General features: G+C 40.1%; 1 protein-coding gene across 9 annotated transcripts in view; it reads right to left on the reverse strand.

The window, feature by feature from the left end:
- Window positions 1–1731: 1731 nt before the first annotated feature.
- DLGAP2 (DLG associated protein 2) overlaps window positions 1732–24567 on the reverse strand; it is a 1328681-nt gene continuing 1305845 nt past the window's right edge. For all 9 annotated transcript variants that reach the window (XM_077290075.1, XM_077290073.1, XM_077290074.1 and 6 more), the window contains 2 exons: window positions 6445–6597; window positions 1732–4171 (listed from right to left, as the gene is read on the reverse strand). In XM_077290075.1, coding sequence (XP_077146190.1) covers window positions 3953–4171; window positions 6445–6597 — 372 coding nt within the window. In that variant the 3' untranslated portion in view covers window positions 1732–3952. The remainder of the gene's footprint in view (window positions 4172–6444; window positions 6598–24567) is intronic.

Raw genomic sequence — 24567 nt, forward strand, 5'->3', positions numbered from 1 at the left:
TGAATATTTAGTGTCTTTTTATTTCTATTTTAGCTAAGCAGAAATTGGAAACGATTGCAGCTTGCCTTGTCTGTACATCTTGGTGCACGTCTTTTTTAAAGACTTCTAAACCTACAGTTGTGTAATTACTTTACCAAATGGAAAAAAGCCATTTTATTATTTCTATGAAGTCAATTACAATGTATGTAAAACTAAGGCTTAATTGTATAATTCTCTAGGCAAATCTTTTAAAAAAAAGGTAATAAAAATATTTTAAATATTACCTTATATAATTTAATGAATTATTATGTATTTGGCTATTTAGTTATCGATTATCTGATTACTATGCATTAACCACATTATTTAATTACATAAAAGTTACATTATTTTTCTTCAGCATGTCCATTCTTTAGTTAATGATGCCAAAAATTGAAAGCCGTACTGAGGAAAAAAATGACCAAATGATTGTCAGTTTTATTATAACGTTTTAAGCGGTTAGTGGCAGACATATGTTACTCTGTAGCCTATGGCTAGCCATACATTTACATTTATCAGAACCATTTTAAATGGTGACACCAAATCTGAACACTATGAATTTAGCCCAAGTAGTCTACTTTAGTAACACTTTTCCTTCTTCTTTTTAACCACTCCTGGCATTTATTGAAAAAAAAAATGCATTAAAACTGCATGTATTAATCTAGTCTCAAGCAATTGAAGATGTCAAAATAGAAAAATCACATCTTTGATTTCAGGTTAATCTAAGACCAGCTGATGGTGACCAGCTAAGCATTGGATGGTGAAAAATTGGATGGTCTTTACTGTATTTTCAAAGAATAACTATGGCCCCGAGCTAATTCCTGTAATCAATATTACTCTCAGCTAGGGTTGAGCGAAACGGGTCGGCAATTTTCAGAAGTCGCCGACTTTTGGCAAAGTCGGGTTTCATGAAACCCGACCCGACCCCTGTGTGGGGTCGGCCATGAAGTCGGCGATCTTCTGAATCTGGAATCGGAATTCCGATACCGATTCCCGATATGTTTAAGATATTGGGAATTCGTATCGGAATTCAGATTTAAGTGTAAAATAAAGAATTAAAATAAAAAATATTGCTATACTTACCCTCTGACGGGCCCTGGTACTAACCGGGAACCTTCCTTCCTTAGAATCAGCCTTCCAGGACCTTGCGGTGACGTCACGGTGACGTCGCGGCTTGTGATTGGTCGCGCGGCCGCCCATGTGACCGCTCGCGCGACCAATCACAAACCGCGACGTCGCCGTGACGTCACCGAAGGTCCTGGAAGGGCTGATTCTTAGGAAGGAAGGCTGCCGGAACGAAGCCGAGGGTGAGTATATTCCTATTAGGTATATACTCACCCTCGGACACGCCCTGCTTCTTTCCGGCAGCCTTCCTTCCTAAGAATCAGCCCTTCCAGGACCTTCGGTGACGTCACGGTGACGTCGCGGCTTGTGATTGGTCGCGCGAGCGGTCACATGGGCGGCCGCGCGACCAATCACAAGCCGCGACGTCACCGCGAAGTCACCGCAAGGTCCTGGAAGGCTGATTCTAAGGAAGGAAGGTTCCCGGTTAGTACCAGGGCCCGTCAGAGGGTAAGTATAGCGATATTTTTTATTTTAATTCTTTATTTTACACTTAAATATGGATCCCAGGGCCTGAAGGAGAGTTTCCGCTCCTTCAGACCCTGGGAACCATTGGAAACCCAATGCACTGCATTGGGTTTCGAGTTTCCGCCGACCCCGACCCCGACTTTTTTATAGGATCGGCCGATTTCACTCGACCCGACTTTTGAAAAAGTCGGGTTTCGTGAAACCCGACCCGATCCTATAAAAGTAAAGGTCGCTCAACCCTACTCTCAGCTTTAACCAATAAAAAAGTATGTATCACGGACTTTTACTAACTTAGCTTGCTATAGTAGAGCACATGGAAATGGACATTCTAAGCAAGACAACTCTGTAGCTGAAAGTTTGACAAGTGGGATGATAAAATAAATAAAGTAACTAAAGAAAAACAAAACAATAAACTTATTTTATTTAGTATGTACAGTGTAGGCAGTCTATGAGTTAGTATTCTTACTTAATATATTAACTAAAAAATTTTAATTATTGACTAGCTTTTCCAAATTTCTAAAATTTAGCAATTTACTCTATTGTCTTTTTTTGCTTCCTTCTCTCAAAGACTTAATGCAGAGAGTGATATTTTAACTTCCTATTTCATGCTCCTTTAGAAGATACTTTCAACTGCTGAACAAAAATCCATATTCAAACACTATTTACAAACATACTCCATGCATGAGCTTCTAAGCTCCACTGCCCAATGTTCAAACAGTGAGAGTTTTCATAAATAGTGTTTGAGAGTGCATTCTTTATAGAGCAGCAGTTGAAAGCAGCTTCTAAAAGTGCATTAACTAGCCAGGTAATTTTCAGCATGGTTTTTGGAACAGAAGAAAGCAAAACAATGCAGTGGAGTATATTATAAAGATTCATAACCTTGCAAATGCTAATTAATAATTAAAAAAAAGTTTAGGTAATGGTATTAATGATGACATTTTTATTAAACTTCATTAAAAAGAAAAAAAATACTAAAATGTTTAAGGCTTTTTATGACCATATCTGAAGGTTTTAGTTTTGTCATGTTCCTTTTGCAACCATATAGAAATACTATCTTGGAAGGATATAGCAGCTAATGCAAATTACATTAATAGTTATTTTATCCTGAAACTAAAAAAAGCCCTTTCCGCTAGTTAGCCACACACATAAAGGGAAGCTTTATGATAAATTGGACAAGAAAAACTGAACTGAAATTTGAGGTTACATGGTTCCTCTTTACGTTAACTGGAGATGCGAAAAATTGCTACATTCCCTTATTCCCTTACACTGTTGCATGTTGAGACAATCAAGTTATTAATGAAATCTGCTAAGGAAGAAAAATAATTTATATAAAAATAAATTAATAAATTACAGGTGTAAACCACATATCACCATTACTATACCTTAAAATAACCATCAAAACGGAAAGATATCTACCACTTATAGTCATGATTTTAAAAATTATTACCACGTCACAACTGGCATTTTAAACAGCAAACATTCATATTTGAAAGGATGCCCTGTCAACATAGTAGTAGCTTTGAGTGTGTGTTAATATAGCATATACAACAATGTATTAAAAATAAAGACAAATGTAAACAGAAGTGTAGAGTCCATGGAAGGACGTTTGACTATCCATTTCATATTGGGTTTCAAAACATCTTTTTGTTAAGGCATTCACTTTCTTTCCACAGATACACTCATGAAGTCTTCTTGCATTTCGAATACATGGTTGGATTGTAGAGTGCAAAGGGTTAACCCGACAAAGGTTCTTGGAGGTTCTATTTTTCCAAGCAACCAAATGAAATATTAGAGATTGGTGATCTTTGGTTGCTCTATGCAACCTGCTAATGTGAATAGGAGCAGCATAGTTACCTATCTAGTCTGATCTAAACGAAATAAAGAGGAGTTCAGAGAGTAATGCATTCATTTTCCCCTGCATTTCTAATGTGTAGCACCTTCTACTTGGAATAGCTAATGCCTCTAATGAGTGGCGAGATGTACCCATTTAGTTATTCTTGTTTCTAAAGATCGTGTAATTTATAAAAATAGAAATAACCAAGAATTTAGGCTGGGTTCCATCTTGGAGGTTTTTCTCGTTGTCCTCTGAGAACATGTTGGAGAAGTCAGGTCTCAACAAGCCCTATGCATGTAGCTGATCTCGAGTCAGACATGGGTAGCAAAACAAGGAGTTTTTGCAATGAGTTTAGCAAACTCGGAGGAAATGAAATAGCATTCCACTGCGCTTATGGCACAAAGAGCACAATGACAAGGGCATATATAAGTAGAGAGATTAACTAAAATGATCAGGTGTGCTACAAACTGTACAAATATGTTGTTTAAAAAAGACCAATACAGTGCTTTGTTCTTAAAGCCTAGTTTGGGCTTCTGGTATGTATATTTCGATGCTGTCTGCACGCTCACTGGCTGAATTTTGCCGGAATGAAGCCGCTCTCTTTGCCGCCATTAAGCGTCTTCTGGCTTCTTGTCTTTGACGGTCAGGTAGGTCCAGAGACCTTTCTCGAGTGACAGGGAATTTTCCCCTGGAAGTTTTCTTTGGTATTGCAGGTGGGAATTTCTTGTCATCCTAAAAATGATATAGAGATTATGTTATTTAATTTAAAAAGTGTGAAATATTTCTCATAGCAAGGAAACCTGCAGTAGGCTGTGAAACTCAGCTGGAACGCTCTGTTTCTAATTTGCTCAACCTTAAAGGGAACCGGTCACAAGATTTTCCAAATATAAAGTACAACCATCAACTTTAAGGTCTGTTTTACCTTTTACAGTATTCTAGTAATCTGTATGTAAGTCCTCAATCCCCTAGCACACAAAATACCTTGTTAATTAACCCCATACAGTGTGGTCTGGTCCTATGGGCATCACTGGTCTTGATTCGGTGCGTCCTCTCGTTGCAATCACAGTTCTTCCACTTGCTTCCTGTGGATGATACATCTCACGTCATCCACACAGTGTCTCCCTGCGCAGGCGCACTTCTCTCTAACCTGCTGAGGGCAGAGCAAGGTACTATAATGCGCATGTGCTGGGAGAGTCCAAAGAGTGCCAATGACCCGGAAGTGAAGACGGCACATGCACATTGCAGTATACCTGCGCAGGAGGGTGGTTAGGGGACACTGTGTGGATTATGTAGGATTTGTCATCCACATGAAGCTAACAGGAGTACAGTGAGTGCGACAAGAGATCAAGACCAGCGACGCCCCTTTGAAAGGATTTCACATTATAGGGGTATAATAAAAGGTATCATAGTGCTATGCAGAGGAGATTGGGGACTTACCTGGTGACAGGTTCCCTTTAACTTTACGTTCACACTAGGCGTTTCTTCAATGTTTTTCTTCAGCAGCAAAACCTGATCTCTTGGCAGGAAAGAAGCTGCAGAAAAAAAATGTTTTCTATGTTTTTTTGGCTTTTTTAATGCGTTTTTTGTGCATTTTTTGTGGCAGTTTTGGAATGTTAGATGTGTGCCTTGTGCATGCTCATAAAGTTTAGAGTCAGGTTTTGGCACAAAAAACGCAGCAAAACCTGATACTTGCGTTTTTGGTGCATTTTTGCAGCATTTTTTTACCACCCATTTATTTCAATGGGTGAAAAAAACGCTGTTGTGTAAAAAAACATGCATAGCACAAAATCCTGATGACAAAAAAACCAAGCTGTGTGCATGAGATTTCTTAAATCTCATAGACTTTGCTGGTACTGTAAAAAGCAGCTGAAATGTTTCATAAAAAAACAAAAAATGCTGCAAAAAAGCCTGGTGTGAACTTCGTCTAAGAGGAATAATTTTCTGGTGAATTGCATGTGAGTATGCATCTAACCCCTTTCTGACCTCGGACGGGATAGTACGTCCGAGGTCAGATCCCCTGCTTTGATGTGGGCTCCGGTGGTGAGCCCGCATCAAAGCCGGGACATGTCAGCTGTTTTGAACAGCTGACATGTGCCCGCAATAGCGGCGGGTGAAATCGCTATTCACCCGCCGCTATTAACTAGTTAAATGCCGCTGTCAAACGCAGACAGCGGCACTTAACCGGCGCTTCCGGCCGGGTGGCCAGAAATGAGCGCATCACTGACCCCCGTCACATGATGCACACCTGGATTTCTGCTGCATAGCAGCGATCTGATGATCGCTGCTATGTAGCAGAGCTGATCACGTTGTGCCAGCTTCTAGCCTCCTATGGAGGCTATTGAAGCATGGCAAAAGTTAAAAAAAAGTAAAAAAAAATGTGAAAAAAAATAAAAAAATATAAAAGTTTAAATCACCTCCTTTTCGCCCCATTCAAAATAAATCAATAAAAAAACCAAAACCTACACATATTTAGTATCTCCACGTTCAGAATCACCCAATCTATCAATAAAATAAAAGCATTAACCTGATCGCTAAACAGCGTAGCGAGAAAAAAATCTACGCACACAGGCAAATTCGAATGTTGCCTTATCCGCTCATTTCTGGTCTCAGAAGTTTTAATCCCTTAGATGAGGTTAGGTTAGAAACTTTGCATTTAAAGTGTTTGACAGAGGGTTTACCATGTTGGCTGTGGGGCCAACGAAGGCCTAGTCCCCCCAGGTCCCCCAGTCAGCGTAACACTGAACAACAACAATGCTTTGAAATACAAGTAGAACAAAAAAAATCTCAACTACAAATAAAAAGCCCTAAAGACTAGATTTACATGCTTACACAATGCAAAAATATATTGTTTAGCTTTTAAAAATGTAATTGATTTAATAATAAAAATGTTTCAAGACCTGTATACAGTACATTATGAGCTGATTTTGTAAAAATATTACAGTTTTCTAGAACACTGTGTTAGAATATGAGGAATAGGCCGTGTTATTTGCTATGTATGCTCCCACCTTCTTTTCAGGAGAATCCATTGCTTTCCAATCATTGGCTTTCAAATGGTGCAACTTGTCAAACTTCAAGCTTACATCCTCAATGGATAATTGCAGGAGGTCCCAGAATCCTGCTAAGTCTTGTGAAGTAGGCCTGGGCATTGCACTTGGATCCTTAAAGTTAAAAAAGGTAGAACAAATCTTAAAATATTAGGGATGAAAAAAATTTCAAAGAAATAGTAATATATTTATTTTGATATAACAACTGTTTTCACATAATATTATAACTAGAGGATCATAATGGCAACGGTGAAAATACTGTTCTATCTAATCTGGTTCTCATCAGTTCTTGTTAAAATCATCAACAGCAAAACTTTTTTCACATTAAAGCTGACCCAGTATTCAGATGATTGATGTGGCTCCAGCTTCGTACGGCTATATTCACACAACCCTGACAGTGTTACAATTCGAGAGATTGTGAATTATTTTTTTCACAGGCGCCATCCTAGTTGCTTGTGATTTTTTTCTAATCCGTTTTTCTTTTTCACTAAAGTAGGCAAACTGTCTAAATTGTTTTATCCATCGACTCTTTACAATATATCAGTTAAAAACAGATGAACATAGGATGGAAGTCTACAGTACAAAGTCTGTATTTTATGTTTCATTTGTTTCATACAGATACCCATAGACTTTAATGGCAGAGCCTGATCTGCAAATTGCTCATGTTCTGAGTATCACAGATTAGACACACGGATCTGTGCTTAACCCCTTAACATCCAATGACGGACATAGTCCATCATTGGACGCCTTCCCCGGTTTGGTGCAGGCTCCGGCGATGAGCCCGCACCTTTTCTGGCACATAACAGCTTACCTGATCAGCTGACGTGCCCGAAACAGCCGTGGGTGGAATCGCGATTCATCCACGGCTGTTAACATGTTAAATGCTGCTGTCAAACGTTGACAGCGGCATTTAACATGCACGTGCAGGAAGAGCGTCATTACCTCCTCCCATCAAGCGCCCGTGTCACATGACTGCGGGTCGCCGATGGGTTGGCATGACAACCCGGGGTCAGCAGGAGACCCCTGTGGTTGTCATAGCTGGATCGCTATGAGCACCGTCTGGTGGTCGTCGCTCATAGCAAGTGAGCATCTCTGCTGTATAGAGCAGGTCTGCAGCCCTATTCTATATAGCAGAGGCGATCAGACAACTGCAGCTTCTAGTCTCGCATGGATATTATTGAAGCAAGTAAAAAGTAAAAAAAAGTTTTAAAAAATATTTAAAAAATTTAAAAAATATGAAAGTTCAAATCACCTCCCTTTCGCCCCATTCAAAATAAAACAATTAAAAAATCAAATATACATATATTTGGTGTCGACGAGTTCAGATTCGCCCAATCTATCAGTATATTAAAAGAATTAATCCAATCGGTAAACGGCATAGCGAAAAAAAAATCAGAAAGCCAGAATTATGTTCTTTTTTTTTACATTGCAACAAAATGCAATAACTAGCGATCAAAAGATCGTATCTACACCAAAATGGTATCAATAAAAACATCAGATCTGCGCACAAAAATTAAGCCCTCACCCAGCCCTGGATCCCGAAAAATGGAGACGCTACATGTCTCGGAAAAAGGCAACTTTTTTTTTCTTTACAAACTTTGGAGTTTTTTTTCACCACTTAGATAAAAAACATGTTTGGTGTCTTCGAACTCGTAATGATTTGGGGAATCATAACTGCAGGTCAGTTTTAGCATTTAGTGAACCTAGTAAAAAAACAAACAAAAAACAAGTGTGGGATTGCACTTTTTCTTGCAATTTCACTGCACTTGGAATTGTTTTCCTGTTTTCTATTACAAGACATGGTAAAACCAATGGTGTCATTCAAAAGTACAACTCGTCCCGGAAAACAAGCCCTCACATGGCCATTTTGACTAAAAAATAAAAAAGATATGACTAGGAAGAAGGGGAGCAAAAAACAAAAATGCAAAACCAAAAATACCTCTGGTTGTTAAAGGGATAAAACTGCTGTGTGTTTGGATCAATTAAACTCTATGGGTTAATATACTTGCTGATAAAAAAGGGACAGCACTAGGATGGGTCTGAATGCAGCATGAATCTCAGGTGTTTGCAGTAACTGCTCTGGCTTATATAGAGTTGTGCTCAAAAGTTTACATACCCCTGCAGAAGTTTTGCTTTCTCCATGACTCACAATCCAGAAGCGTCAGTGGCTGGATGAAAGATGCAAGAGTCTGTCTGGATCCCAGAAACTCACTCAGCTTTTATGCACACACACTGATTACAAGTAAACAGGTCACAGGTGAGGATGTTACCTTTAGTAGCCATTCAACCCCATTTGTGTCAATGTCTGTGCATATTATCAGACCAAAATCACCAGGGTATGTGAACTTTTGATCAGGGTCATTTGGATGTTTTGGGTTGTCATTATGATTTAAAAAGATAAAACACAGTAGTTTCATAATAAATGGCTTCACCCAACCACTAACCATGATTGGAAAAAAAGTTGTGGTGTTATCATTCATATTCTCTGAAAAAGGCCAAAAAAGCAAAAATTCTGCTGGGGTATGTAAACTTTTGGGCACAACAGTAGGTTCTATGGAGGCTACTCCTCTGTATGACACACATATGCCCAAAGAAAGGCATATACAATAAGTTTTCTATGTAAATATATTTCTAAAGGTGCTATTGACATGAAATTCCCATCATATGTAGGTAACAACCCATCTAATCCACACAGGCAAATAAATCAAACCATAGATGTCCACAAATTGTTATTTTTAATAATGTAAAATGACACAAGGAAAAAGTATTGAACACATGAAAAAGGAGAAATTCAAAAAGTCATAGAACATCATGGCACCAACTGGAATCTATCACTAATCAGAAAGCAATCCTGCCACTTAGTGAAAAATAATATCAACTGGTTCTATGGCCTATAAAAAGGTGTCTCAGTTCCAAGGTGCCACACAAAAAAACATCTCATGATGGGTAAAACCAGTAAGTTGTCTCAAGACCTTCACAACCTTTTTGTTGCAAAACATATGTGTTACAGAAGAATTTCTAAACTACTGAATGATCAAGTGAGCACCGTTAGGATCAGAAGTGGAAAGAACATCATTTCACCATAAACTTGCCACGACCATGAAAATTTATAGAAGGAACTAAAGCTCAGAGTTCATAGAAGAAGCTTATAGAACCTTCAGAATTTGAAGAGTGTGTGAAAGAATGGGGCATAATCACGCTTGAGCAATGCATGTGAATAATTTCTCTATAAAAGAGGCATCTTAAAGCTATCATCACCACCAAAGGCTTTTGTATGAAGTATTGAATACATTTCAGTAAGCATGTTCAATACTTTTGCCCAGTGCCATTTCTCATTATTACACATAACTTAATTTATGGACATGTATTGTTAATTTCTTTGCCTGTGTGGATTGGATGGCTTGTTACCAACATGTGGTGAAAATTTCATGGCAATAGCACCTTTAGAAATATATTTACTTAGAAAATTGGTGACTTGTTCATTACTTATTTCACCCACTGTACAATGAGTGAGCCACTTTAATGCACAGTAAGTAGCAGTTCCAAGCACTTGTAAGGTAGGGAAAACTCACTGTTTACTGGATATCTTAAGAGCCTTAAGTTGCCTCTATAATAAATATATACAGTACATAGTTTGTTTGCTTTTTGTCATGCTGAATTGTTATTTCAAAATGTCTTACATCTGTAAACTTTAGATTATCCACTAGATGTCAGTATCCCCTAACATTGTGATATAGTTTAGAGCGTGCACTGGGATATGTCATTTGCTATTCTCAGTGGTTTCCCGTAGAATTGTATATTTCTCTACTATAATGGCAAATTTCAATGCCTGCAATATGGCTTTCTAAAGGAGCTAATAGAGATGAGTGAGCTCATGTAAATCGAATTTACAGGACCTGGAAAGCAAAATTTGATTTGCGTTACCCAACAAAAATACCCACTGCTATTTTGCATAATGCAGAAGATTTCATTAGCCAGAATAGGCTCACAAAACGTTGTTGACTAACTTCTCAATAATGCCTAGTAGGTATCACATTGCATAGCACATCACATAGTATAGAGCAGCTGATCATAGCCTATATAAAAGCTGAGGCAGGGGAGCTGAGCAACAGCCATTCTGGTGTGAGTCTGATTAATGAAAGGATGTCACATTTCACAGATTAACATTAGAAATAGGGAGAAGAAGCCATACAACTCTGAATATTCTGTAGTGTGTGTGGCAAATCAGCAGTGAAGATCAGTTTCCACCCATTTACCCATAGTAATATATGTGGAGGTCACTTTGACATTAATAAGGTGGTGTTTGCATTAAAGCGTTTGAAAGGGGTTTATACAGTCCTAGTATTATATACGTCTTTCCAGGGCAATTGGAGTACCTGCAGTTTAATGCAAATCTAAATTGTGTACAAATTGAAAATTTCAAAATATTCGATAATCTATATGAGCTTGATAACTCCCAAATCTTCCAATTTTGAAAGACATGAAAGATGAACAAGTATTGCGGCGTGAACATCAGATTTTTCTTAGGATCAGCCAGCATGATCCACCCACATTGCCCTCCACACATGATGATCTCAAGCACCCCACTGACACATAATGTCAACCACGGTAACCCCTCACACACACAGTATGATGCTGCAGGGTACTCCACCACACACAATTTGATGCCCTTGGGTATTCTCTCAAAAGTCTAGGGGATTATCAAGATGTTTTCTGGCAAAACATGGCATGTTCTTATTGCTCAGCAGTGCTTTTTGTCTTGAAACTCTGCCCTGCAGGCCATTTTTGCTCAGTCTCTTTCTTATAGTGGAGTTATGAACGCTGATCATAACTGAAGCAAATGAGGCCTGGAGTTCTTTGGATGTTGTTGTGAGTTTTTTTGTGAGCTCTTGGATGAGTGGTCACTGCACTCTTGGGGTAATTTTGGTTGGCTGGCCACTCCTGGGAAGGTTCACCATTGTTCAATGTTTTCGCCATTTGTGAATAATGGCTCTCACTGTGGTTCGCTGGAGTCTCAAAGCTTTAGAAATGTCTTTATAATCTTTTCCAGACTGATAGATCTCAATGACTTTGTTGCTCATTTGTTCCAGAATATATTTGGATTATGGAATGATGTCTAGCTTTTGAGGGTCTTTTGGCTTACTTCACTTTGTCAGGGAGGTCCTATTTAAGCAATTTTTTGATTGAGAACAGGTGTTTTCAGTAATCAGGCCTGTGTGTGGCTTGGGAATTTGAACTCAGCTTCCCAAAGATGTAATAAACTACAGTTATTTTATGTTTACAGGGGGAAGCAATCACTTTTCACACAGGGCCCGTTAGGTTTGGATTTCTTTTCCCCTTAATAATAAAGACTTTCATTGAAAAATTGCATTTTGTGTTTACTTGTGTTATCTTTGTCCAATATTTAAATTTGTTTGGTGATCTAAACCATTTAAGTATGACAAACGCACAAGAATAGGAAATCAGGGAGGGTGCAAACACTTTTTCATACAACTGTAGTTATTTTAAATGACAAAAACACATTGAATGGGAAGAGGTTGTCCCAGTACTGGAAAACCACTTTAAATTAATACTACATTTGCCAATTCTTCCAAAATGCACATGGAAGTTCCTGTAAAAGAGAAGATCTCTGTGTCTATGGCAGCACTAACTATAAATACAGCCCTGACCCTTCCCTTTACTATATGGTGCCCCTCCACACAACTGTGCGCTTGTTAATTAAAAAATACTCACCTAGCCCAATTTTCACGATGAACAGAACTAATGCAGGCCTGCTTCGGTCTTTGATGTGAGAGGCTCAGCGCAGCAGGCATGATCTTCACTGCTCCACCATTGTATTAAACTTTAATAGTTGATCCCACAGTCCCCTGTCACACAGTATAATGCCCCAGGTGGCCTCTCATGCAGTATTGTGCCCCCTCCACAGTACAACACCAAATGTTGACCCTACTCAGAGTATTGCACTGTCCAAAAAAAAACATGGTCCTATTCCCACAAGCAAGTCGCAGTGGCATCTGCTGTGCATGACTCCTCACAGAAGGTGTGATCTAGTAGTGACATCCTCAACATGCTATGCCAAGTCTCAGATAACATAGGCTGAATAGTGGAGCAAGGAGCAGAGGATGCAAATACAGTTAAAATTGGGACATATTGCCAACCTCCAAAAACAGCAGGATAGTCTTCCAATTTCAGGACTGTGCCACAAAAAATAAGGAATCCTATCCTAAAGAAAACTTTGCAAAATACTTTCTGCATGGTACTCACCAGATTGTATCCTATTCTTGACAATAAATATATTACTTTGTACCAAGCATTTTTAAAGTACCCATACAGCAAATTTAATTGAACAGCCTTCGGCTTGATCTCGAGCAATGATGACTTGATAGATGAACACTCTGTAGGAACATCGATCTTGTGCAAGTCTATATAGGTCCACCAGGGCCTTCTCTGCTGCTGTCTTGATAGTATCAAGCCATCTGGTTGCTGGTCTTCTTCAGCTTGTTTTTTCTATTCTTCTGACCATAATGTCCTCCAGTGATTGCTGTCTTCATATGATAATGCAGGCATGTCACAGCTTGGTGGTCCTTGGTTCGCGTGACATGTTTGGTTTGACATTTATGGTATGGATAGCATCCTTTTCCAGCACCAGGTTTCAAAGGCATCAATTCTTGTTCTGCTTTGTTTCTTTATCGTCCAGGTTTCACATCTGTATGTTACCACAGAAAAGACCAAACTATGTGTGACTCATATTGTCTTCATCGCAATTGAAATGTTCCTCAATTTGAAGATCTTTTCCAGTGACTTCACTGTTGATTTGCCCATAGCTATTCTTGTATTGACTTCTGGTGTCGTCACTACATCTTGAGTGATCATCGATCTGAGTAAGTTGAAGTCCTTTATAACCTAGTTTGTCACTGACCATCTCAAATGTGTCCTGGTTGTACCTGGTAATAGTCATTACCTCTGTCTTCTTTATGTTAAGTAGCAGCAGTCCCATGTTCAAGCTCTCCATCTTGACATTCGGTAATAAGTCCTTGATCCCATCATCGCTTGTTGCTATCTACGCTACAGCTATCTCTCCTGTTACATAAAATGGGTATTGTCAAAGCAAAAGTGTAATAAAAATAGTGATGTCAAGGTTGAAAAGTCTAACACCCACAATGAAGTCATAACAAATAAATACCGTAATAAGCACAGCATGGGAAGAATAAATAACACCGCGCACAGTGCAGAAAAAACACTATATTCTCACTGTTTTCTTTTCAGTATACATTGAAGGTATACGTCCTGATGTACAGTATGTTTAAATGTGTAAGTTATATAGTGGCATATGTGCAAATACTGGATGCACATTAACATACTGTAGCTTTATAAACATTGGCATTCCATTAAAGGAATCTGTCACCAGGTTTTGGTTTATAATCTGAGAAATTACACAAGAAAAACCTGCTGACAGATTCCCTTTAAGTGGCAGAATCTCTTTTGAGAGCCTTCAAGCCCTCAGTCCCAGGTGCAACTTGTCACTTTTGCAAAACCTGTCATTACACCCTTGCTAGAACAACTTAATTCACTTTAGTCTTATATACTGGATTGCCAACATATGGCTGGAAAACATTTCCATTTCTGCTAAGGATTTTTTATTTTATGTGCAATGCTAGTCAGAAAAGGTGAGCAGCTCAGGGGGACAGAATTACAGAGCTCTTTTCGGACCATGCCCCAGATCAATGTAAGAGTATGGGAGCAATGGAAAGCATAAACTTTCTACTACATCCCAATCCCCCTTTATGAGCGTGCTGAGAAAAGACGTATGCGCTCCTGTCTCTTGAGTTGTAGACCTTGTTGTGTTGTGTTGTGAGTTGTGTATTTTGGAGCAATAGGTGGGGTTTAAAGGACCCAGACCCCTGCTTATCTACTTGCAATTAAAAGAGCACCATATAAAAAATAACAGCAGATGTTTAGTTACTCTTAACTTGTTATCCTCTATATACAGTTATATGAAAAAGTTTGGGCACCCCTATTAATCTTAAGCTTAATGTTTTATAAAAATTGGGTTTATTGCAACAGCTATTTCAGTTTCATATATCTAATAACTGTTGGACACAGTAATGTTTCTGCCTTGAAATGAGGTTTATTGTACTAACAGAAAATGTGAAATCTGCATTCAAACAAAATTTGACAGGTGCATAAGTATGGGCACCCTTATCATTTTCTTGTTTTAAATACTCCTACCTACTTTTTACTGACTTACTAAAGCACTTTTTTTGGTTTTGTAACCTCATTGAGCTTTGAACTTCATAGCCAGGTGTATGCAATCATGAGAAAAGCTACTTAAAGTGGCCACTTGCAAGTTGTTCTCCTGTTTGAATCTCCTCTGAAGAGTGGCATCATGGGCTCCTCAAAACAACTGTCAAATGATCTGAAAACAAAGACTATCTATATATATAATTGTCTAAGGGGTACTTCCGTCTTTCTGTCGGCAACTTCCGTCACGGATATTCATTCGCTGATTGGTCTCGCCAGCTGCCTGTCATGGCTGCCGAGACCAATCAGCGACGGGCACAGTCTGATTAGTCCCTCCCTACTCCCCTGCAGTCAGTGCCCGCTCCATACTCCCCGCAGTCACGGCTCACACAGGGTTAATGCCGTTATGCCGCGGGTAACTCACTCCGTTACCGCCCCTATTAACCCTGTGTGACCAAGTTTTTACTATTGAGGCCGCCTATGCAGCCTCAATAGTAAAAACATCTCATGTTAAAAATAATTTAAAAAAAATAACAAATCATTATATACTCACCTTCCACCCACTTTCCGACTCTCTGGTGACCGGTCCATGCAAGCAGCAGGTTCCGGTGCTAAGGTTGGTGTGCGACAAGGACCTGCCATGACGTCACGGTCATGTGACCGCGATGTCATCACAGGCCCTGCGCGAGAAGGACCTGCCGTGACGTCACAGTCATGTGACCGTGACGTCATCGCAGGCCCTGCGCGCCTGCGCGAGAAGGACCTGCCGTGACGTCACGGTCATGTGACCGCGACGTCATCACACCCTCGGACCGGAAGCTGCCGCCTGAACCGAACACAGGTGACAGAACTACAAGGGGCCCCTCGGAAGGTGAGTATATGTTTATTTTTTAACCTGTGACTTACGTGGCTGGGCAATATACTACGTGGCTGGGCAATATACTACGTGGCTCTGTGCTGTATACTACGTCACTGGGCAATATACTATGTGGCTCTGTGCTGTACACTATGTCACTGAGCAATATACTACGTGGCTCTGTGCTGTATACTACGTCACTGGGCAATATACTATGTCACTGGGCAATATACTACGTCACTGGGCAATATACTACGTCACTGGGCAATATACTATGTGGCTGGGCAATATACTACGTCACTGGGCAATATACTACGTAACTGGGCAATATACTACGTAACTGGGCAATATAGTACATAACTGGGCAATATACTACGTGGCTCTGTGCTGTATACTACGTAACTGGGCAATATACTACGTCACTGGGCAATATACTATGTAACTGGGCAATATACTACGTCACTGGGCAATATACTACGTCACTGGGCAATATACTATGTGGACATGCATATTCTAGAATACCCGATGCGTTAGAATCGGGCCACCATCTAGTTCAACATAGTTGTTCAGGGGAAGGATACAAAAAGCTGTCTAAGAGATTTAACCTGTCAATTTCCACTGTGAGTAACATAGTAAGGAAATGGAAGAACACAGGTACAGTTCTTGTTAAGGCCAGAAGTGGCAGGCGAAGAAAAACATCAGAAAGGCAGAGAAGAAGAATGGTGAGATCAGTCAAGGACAATCCTCAGACCACCTCCAGAGAGCTGCAGCATCAACTTGCTGCAGATGGTGTCACTGTGCATCGGTCAACTATACAACGCACTTTGCACAAGGAGAAGCTGTATGGGAGAGTGATGCGAAAGAAGCCGTTTCTGCAAGCACGCCACACAGTCGGCTGAGGTATGCAAAAGCACATTTGGAGAAGCCAATTTCTTTTTGAAGAAGGTCCTGTGGACTGATGAAACCAAGATTGAGTTGTTTGGTCATACAAAAAGGTGTTATGCATGGCGGCAAAAAAACACAGCATTCCAAGAAAAACACTTGCTACCCACAGTAAAATTTGGTGGAGGCTCCATCATGCTTTGGGACTGTGTGGCCAATGCCGGCACCGGGAATCTTGTTAAAGTTGAGGGACGCCTGGATTCCTCTCAGTATCAGCAGATTCTTGACAATAATGTTCATGAATCAGTGATAAAGTTGAAGTTACGCAGGGGATGGATCTTTCAGCAAGACAATGATCCAAAATACCGCTCCAAATCTACTCAGGCATTCATGCAGAGGAAAAATTACACTGTTCTGGAATGGCCATCCCAGTCCCCAGACCTGAATATCATTGAACATCTGTGGGATCATTTGAAGAGAGCTGTCCATGCTCGGCGACCATCAAACTTAACTGAACTGGAATTGTTTTGTAAAGAGGAATGGTCAAAAATACCTTCATCCAGGATCTCATTAAAAGCTACAGGAAGCGACTAGAGGCTGTTATTTTTGCAAAAGGAGGATCTACTAAATATTAATGTCACTTTTCTGGTGAGGTGCCCATACTTATGCACCTGTCAAATTTTGTTTGAATGCAGATTGCACATTTTCTGTTAGTACAATAAACCTCATTTCAAGGCAGAAACATTACTGTGTCCAACAGTTATTAGATATATGAAACTGAATTAGCTGTTGCAAAAAAATCAATTTTTATAAAACATTAAGCTTAAGATTTATAGGGGTGCCCAAACTTTTTCATATAACTGTACCTATCTAAATTCACTTTGACTAGGACTTTTCTACATCTTTATCCTTTACAAGTCATCTACAACAAAGCATATAATCTACCATAATCTTATTACTACCTAGGCAATCCTGTGTACATCTGTATTAGTTCCCGCTGCTGACACATACTGAAAACTCTTTCTTGCTTGATTCTCTTTGATGCATCCCTACTGCTATGTTATTTTCTTTAGTAGACATATATAGTGTATTTATTTATTTATAATTATATGCAATTACCTGTTTACACAATATTGTACTTCACCACAGAATATATTGTAGTGATAAAGGAATAATACTATGATAGTGTTAACACAATGCTTTGATAAATGATATTTCTTTGACATGGCTTCACCAATGACTGCAGTAAGATGACAGAGAGCATAATCTGCTCTTTGTGGCATTAAATGACAGTGACACTAAGAATTCTTATTATGATAGAATTAAATATGGAAGGCTGCTTACATTTTTTCATTTTACATGTTTACATTTTTTGAATAGAACATTCTAAGGTCTGTTTGGTATGAGGGATGCGTGAACGTGCTGGGTGATACTCGGATATCACGTAAGTATCTGGGTGCTCTGCACTCCGTGAGCATTACCTAGTGCTCGGTTTCAAACTTGATTCCCTGCCTCGCATGTTTGGGGCCTGTGACACAGCCAGTAAGCATGCGGGGATTGCCTGTGAGTCACTGTAATGCAGTAGCCATCTTGGTAGTTTCACTACTGTGATTGACTGGTCATGTAACATCATCAGGGGTTATAAAAGGACAGGCGCCACCAGGCTCGACCCACTGACGCCATTGCTCTGTAAACGTTGTTATTGGAGGGAGAGAGCTTGTCCAGGCGTGTGTGTGCACAGTTTAACAAATCAGAGTCCTGTAGTGTTGATACTGGTGGTGAAGCTCAATCATCATACTAACAGCCCATGTAAGGGCAAATCTGCTGTTTTGCTGTTTGTATCAGATACATTCTGCATTTAGCCTAGGGAGGGAGAGAGTTACAGGAGCAGAGAGAGTGTCTCAATACAGTCTCTAGGCAGAGATTATGGTTTTGCTGTCCATTGCTAAATATATAGCTGCAGTAGTTGACCACATTTTTATTTTTTGGGTTAAAAAATTGACTACCGTATATACTCGAGTATAAGCCGATCCGAGTATAAGCCGAGCCACCTAACTTTGCCATGGAAAACTGTGTAAGCTTATTGACCTGAGTATAAGCCAGGTATGAATTGTCCCCTTATCACTGTCCTGCTATGCGTGGCTCCACCGTCCTGTCCTGGTATGTGTGGCTCCCCCTGTTGTATGCATGGCTCCCCGATCCCGCATGGCTCGGCTACCCCGGTCCCGCATGGCTCACGCCCCCATCCTACTCACCCTCCTCGCACTGTCATTGCATCTCCATAGTCCTGGTGCGGCAGCTCTTTCTGTGCTCAGCGGTCACGTAGTACCGTTCATTAAGGTAATGAATATGCACTCCACGCCTATGGGAGTGGGATGCGTGCATATTCATTACCTTAATGAGCGGTACCACATGACTGCTGAGCACATGAAGAGCTGCCAGCATCGGGACAGAGATGCAGCAATGGAGATGCAGTGACAGCGCAAGGAGGGTGAGTATGGTGTCCTCCGTTAGCCAGCAGCTGCAGCTGTAACTGGGCCACAGCCACCGACTCCTGCCCCTGCACTGCCATTCCCCCTCCCCCGCCGGCTTTCTGGACAATGACTTGTGTATAAGCTGAGGGGGGCGTTTTCAGCACAAAAAATGTGCTGAAAATCTCAGCTTATACACGAATATATACCGTATACTGTCATCCTTAGAGTATTAGGTGCATTGTGTTACATTTCTGCATTTATTAACACTCCAAAAAAGCATTGAAACATTTTTCTATATTCAATTACTCATCTATATACTATTACGTGGTCTATGGTACATTTTGGCATTATATAACAGTCAAAAAAGCATTGAAAAATGTTTCTGTATTCAATTACTCATGCATATACTATTACATGCTATGTGGTACATTTCGGTGGCATATACAGTAACACTCCAAAAAAAGCATTGAAACGTTTTTCTACATTCAATTACTTATCCATATACTATAACGCTTTAGGCGTTATATAACAGTCCAAAAAAGCATTGAAAAATTTTTCTGTATTCAATTAATCATCCATACAGTGGGGGAAATAAGTATTTGATCCCTTGCTAATTTTGTAAGTTTGCCCACTGACAAAGACATGAGCAGTCTATAATTTTAAGGGTAGGTTAATTTTAACATTGAGAGATAGAATATAAAAAATTTAAATCACATTATATAAGTTATATAAATGTTTGCATTCAGTTAGTCATCCATAACGTATTAGGTGCTTTCTGTTACATTTCGGTGGTATATAAGACTCCAAAAAAGCGTTGAAAAATTTGTCTGTATTTAACCCCTTTCTGCCAGCTGACGGAATAGCATTTAACAAGTGCTTCCAGCCACCAGGCCGGAAATACGCACACCGCTGACCCCCGTCACGTGATACATCGGAGATCTCTATGGTTGTTGATGGCGGATTGCTATGAGCACCACTCTGTGGTCTGTGCATTAACTCTATGTAGCAGAGGCGATCGAGTTGTGGCAGCTTCTAGCCTCCCATGGAGGCTATTGAAGCATGCCAAAAGTAAAAAAAAAAAAAAATGTTTAAAAATATAAGAAAAAAAAAAACCATAAAAGTTCAAATCACCCCTTTCGCCCCAATCAAAATAAAACAATAAGAAAAATCAAACCTACACATATTTGGTATCGCCGGGTTCAGAATCACCCGATCTATCAATAAAAAAAAGGATTAACCTGATTGCTAAAACGACGGAATGAGAAAAAAAAAAAAACGCCAGAATTATGTTTTTTTTGTCACCGCGACTTTGCATTAAAAGGCATTAACGAACGATCAAAAGAATGTATCTGCACAAAATAGTAACATTAAAAACGTAAGCTTGGCACGCAAAAAATAAGCCCTCACCCAACCTGAGATCACAAAAAATGGAGACGCTACGGGTAACAGAAAATTGCGCAATGCTTTTTTACCAAATTTTGGAATTTTTTTCACCACTGAGATAAAAGAGAACCTAGACATGTTTGGTGTCCATGAACTTGTAATGACCTGGAGAATCATTTTGGCAGGTCAGTTTTAGCATTTGGTGAACCTAGCAAAAAGCCAATCAAAAAACAAGTGTGGGATTGCCCTTTTTTTGCAATTTCACCGCACTTGGAATTTTTTTCACATTTTTGAGTACATGACATGGTAAAACCAATGGTAATGTTCAAAAGTAAAACTCGTCCTGCAAAAAACAAGCCCTCACATGGCCATATTGATGGAAAAATAAAAAAGTTATGGCTCTGGAAAGAAGGGGAGCGAAAAATGAAAACGAAAAACCAAAAAAAAGCTGCGGGGGTTAAGGGGTTAATTAGTCATCCATAGTGTATTAAGTGCTTTATGTGACATTTTGGTGGTATACAGCACTCCAAATAAGCACTTTAAAATTTGTCTGTATTCAATTAGTTATCTATAGAGTATTAGGTGTTTTATGTGACTTTTATTGGTATATAAGACTCCAAAAAAGCGTTGAAAAATTTGTCTGTATTCAGTTAGTCATCCATAGAGTATTAGGTGCTTTCTGTGGCATTTTGGTGATATACAGTATAACATTCCAAAAAGCGTTTAAAAATTTGTCTAGATTCAATTAGTCATCTATAAAGTATTAGGTGCTTTCTGTTATGTTAGGGCAGTAGATAACACTCCAAAAATGAGTTAACAATGTGTCTGTATTTAATTAGTCATCCATAGAGTATTAGGTGCTTTCTGTGACATTTTGGTGTTATATATATTTCTGCTGACATCCCCACTATCATCATGGGTGACTTCAATATCCCCATTGACACATCCACCTCAGCTGCCTCTAAACTTTTATCACTGACTGCCTCCTTTGGCCTCATTCAGTGGTCCTCTGCGGCCACTCACAAAGATGGCCACACGCTGGACCTTATCTTCACCTGTCTCTGTTCCCTTACTAATCTCACTAACTCAACCCTCCCCGTCTGACCACAACCTACTGACATTTTCTTCCCTCTCCTCTCCTAGTGTGCAACCTCCACTCCACAAACTCACCCGCTCTCACAGAAATCTCAAACACCTCAATTTACACTCACTCTCTAAGTCCCTTTTCCCTCTTACAGACATAGCTTCCTTACATGACACAGATGCTGCTTCCACTTTATACAACGCCACAATAACAGCAGCACTTGATTCGGCCACCCCCCTCACATGCAGCAAAACTCATACAATCAACAGGCAGCCCTGGCTGACCAGCCTGACCAAAGAACTGAGACTTCCAGTGGGCTTCCAGTGTTGGTGAGCGGAGATGGAAGAGATCCCGCTCTGCCGAGCACTTTGTCGCCTACAAGCAGTCCCTCGCCAGCTTCAGGTCCACACTCACTGCCGCAAAACAAACTTACTTCTCATCTCTCATATCCTCCCTGTTTCACAACTCTAAACAGTTGTTCAACACTTTCAATTCTCTACCCCGTCCCCAAGCAACACCTCCCTCTCCTCTCATTTCTGCTGAAGACTTTGCCTCTTTCTTTAAGCAAAAGATTGATACAATCAGAGAAAGTTTTGGCCCGCATCCCCCAATGCCCCTCTTAGCTGCTCAACCCTGTTCCTTCAAAACTAACTTCTCCACCATGACAGAAGATCAGCTCTCCACCCTCCTGTCAAGATCACATCTCACCACTTGCACGCTTGACCCGCTCCCATCCCACTTCATCCCTAACCTCGCCACAATCTTCATCCAAACCCTAACACACCTCTTCAACCTCTCACTCACAACTGGTGTCTTCCTCTCATCCTTCAAGCATGCCTCGATCACACCCATCCTCAAAAAGCCCTACCTCGACCCATCCTCTTTGTCTAGCTATCGCCCAATATCTCTTCTCCCTTAGGCCTCAAAACTACTGGAACAGCATGTCCATCTTAAACTGTCCTACCTCTCCTCCTGCTCCCTCTTTGACCAGTTACAATCTGGCTTCCGATCGCATCACTCAACTGAAACTGCCCTAATAAATCCACCAATGACCTACTAACCGCCAAGAGCAAGAACACTACTCTGTCCTCCTTCTCCTGGACCTGTCTTCTGCATTTGACACTGTGGACCACTCCCTCCTGCTACAGATTCTCTCATCTCTTGGCATCACAGACTTGGCCCTATCATGGATCTCATCATATCTAACAGACCGAACATTCAGTGTCTCCCTCTCCCATACCACCTCCTCACCTTGCCCCCTGTCTGTCGGTGTTCCCCAAGGCTCAATCCTAGGGCTCCTGCTCTTCTCCTCGGATAGCTCATTCCTGGGATAGCTCATAGAATCCCAGAGTTTGCAGTATCATCTCTACGCTGATGACACGCAGATCTACCTATCTGGACCCGACCTCACCTCCTTACCAAAGTCCCACAATGTCTGTCTGCTATTTCAGCTTTCTTTTCTGCTCGCTTTCTAAAACTGAACATGGACAAAGCAGAATTCATCATCTTTCCCCCTTCTCACTCTACCCCTCCATCAAACCTATACATCAATGTCAATGGCTGCTGACTTTCCCCAGTCCCGCATGCTTGGTGCCTCGGAGTGATCCTTGACTTTGCCCTCTCTTTCAAACCTCAAATCCAAGCCCTTGCCTCCCCCTGCCAACTCAAACTCAAATATATTTACGGGATCCGTGCATTCCTTGACCATGAAACCACAAAAACGCTAGTGCATGCCATAATCATCTCCCGCCTCGATTACTGCAACCTCCTAGTTTCTGGCCTCCCCTCCAGCACTCTGGCACCACTCCAATCCATCCTACACTCTTCTGCCCAACTAATCCTTCTTTCTCCCAATTATTTCCCAGAAACCTTCGATCCTCTCAAGATCTCCTTCTCTACTCCCCTCTTATCTCTTCTTCCTACAACCGCATACAAGACTTCTCCCATGCTTCCCTCATACTCTGGAACTCTCTACCCCAACACATCAGACTCTCGCCTACCACGGAAACCTTCAAAAAGAACCTGAAGACCCACCTCTTCCGACAAGCCTACAATCTGCTGTGATCCTTAGTCTGCTGAACCGCCACACGACCAGCTCTACCCTCTCCTAGTGTATCCTCACCCATCCCCTGTAGACTGTGAGCCCTCACGGGCAGGATCCTCTCTCCTTCTGTACTTGTGTGTGCCTTGTATTGCTCATGTTTATTGTGCATGTCTATATTTGCTCCTTTTCACATGTAAAGCGCCATGGAATAAATGGTGCTATATAAATGTATAATAATAATAATAATAATATAACACTCCACAAAAACGCAGAAAAAATTGTCTATATTCACTTAGTCGTCCATAGAGTATTAGGGTATTTCTGTGACATTTCGGTGATATGTAACACTCCAAAAAAGCATTTAAAAATTTGTCTGGATTCAGTTAGTCATCCATAGATTATTAGGTGCTTTCTGTGAAATTTTGGGGGTATATAACACTTCAAAAAATCTTGAAAAATTGGTATGTATTCAATTCATCATCCACAGAGTATTAGGTGTTTTGTGTGACATTTTGTTGGTATATAAGACTCCAAAAAAAATTGGAAAATGTGTATGTATTTAGTCATCCATAGAGTATTGGGTGCTTTCTGTGGCATTTTGGATATAATATATATATATATATATATATATATATATATATATATATATATATATATATATATATATATATATATATATATAACACTCCAAAAAAGGGTTTAAAAACTTGTCTGGATTCAATAAGTTATCCATAAAGTATTAGGTGCTTTCTGTTACATTTTGGTGGTATAAAACACTCCAAAAAAGTATTGAAAAATGTGTTTATATTCAATTACTCATCCCTAGAGTATTATGTGCTCTTTATTACATTTCAATGGTACCTAAGACTCCAAAAAGTGCAGAAAAATGTGTCTGTATTCAATTAGTCATCCATAGAATATTAGGTGCTCTCTGTTGCATTTCGGGGCTACATAAGATTCCAAAAATGCGTTGAAAAATGTGACTGTATTCAAGTAGTCATCCATAGAGTATTAGGTGCTTTCTGTGATATTTTGGTGATATATAACACTCCAAAAAAGTGCTGAAAAATTTGTCTATTCAATTAGTCATCCATAGAGTATCAGACTCTTTCTGTGATAT

Source organism: Ranitomeya variabilis, chromosome 2 (assembly GCF_051348905.1).
Source record: "Ranitomeya variabilis isolate aRanVar5 chromosome 2, aRanVar5.hap1, whole genome shotgun sequence".
Lineage (NCBI taxonomy): Eukaryota > Metazoa > Chordata > Amphibia > Anura > Dendrobatidae > Ranitomeya > Ranitomeya variabilis.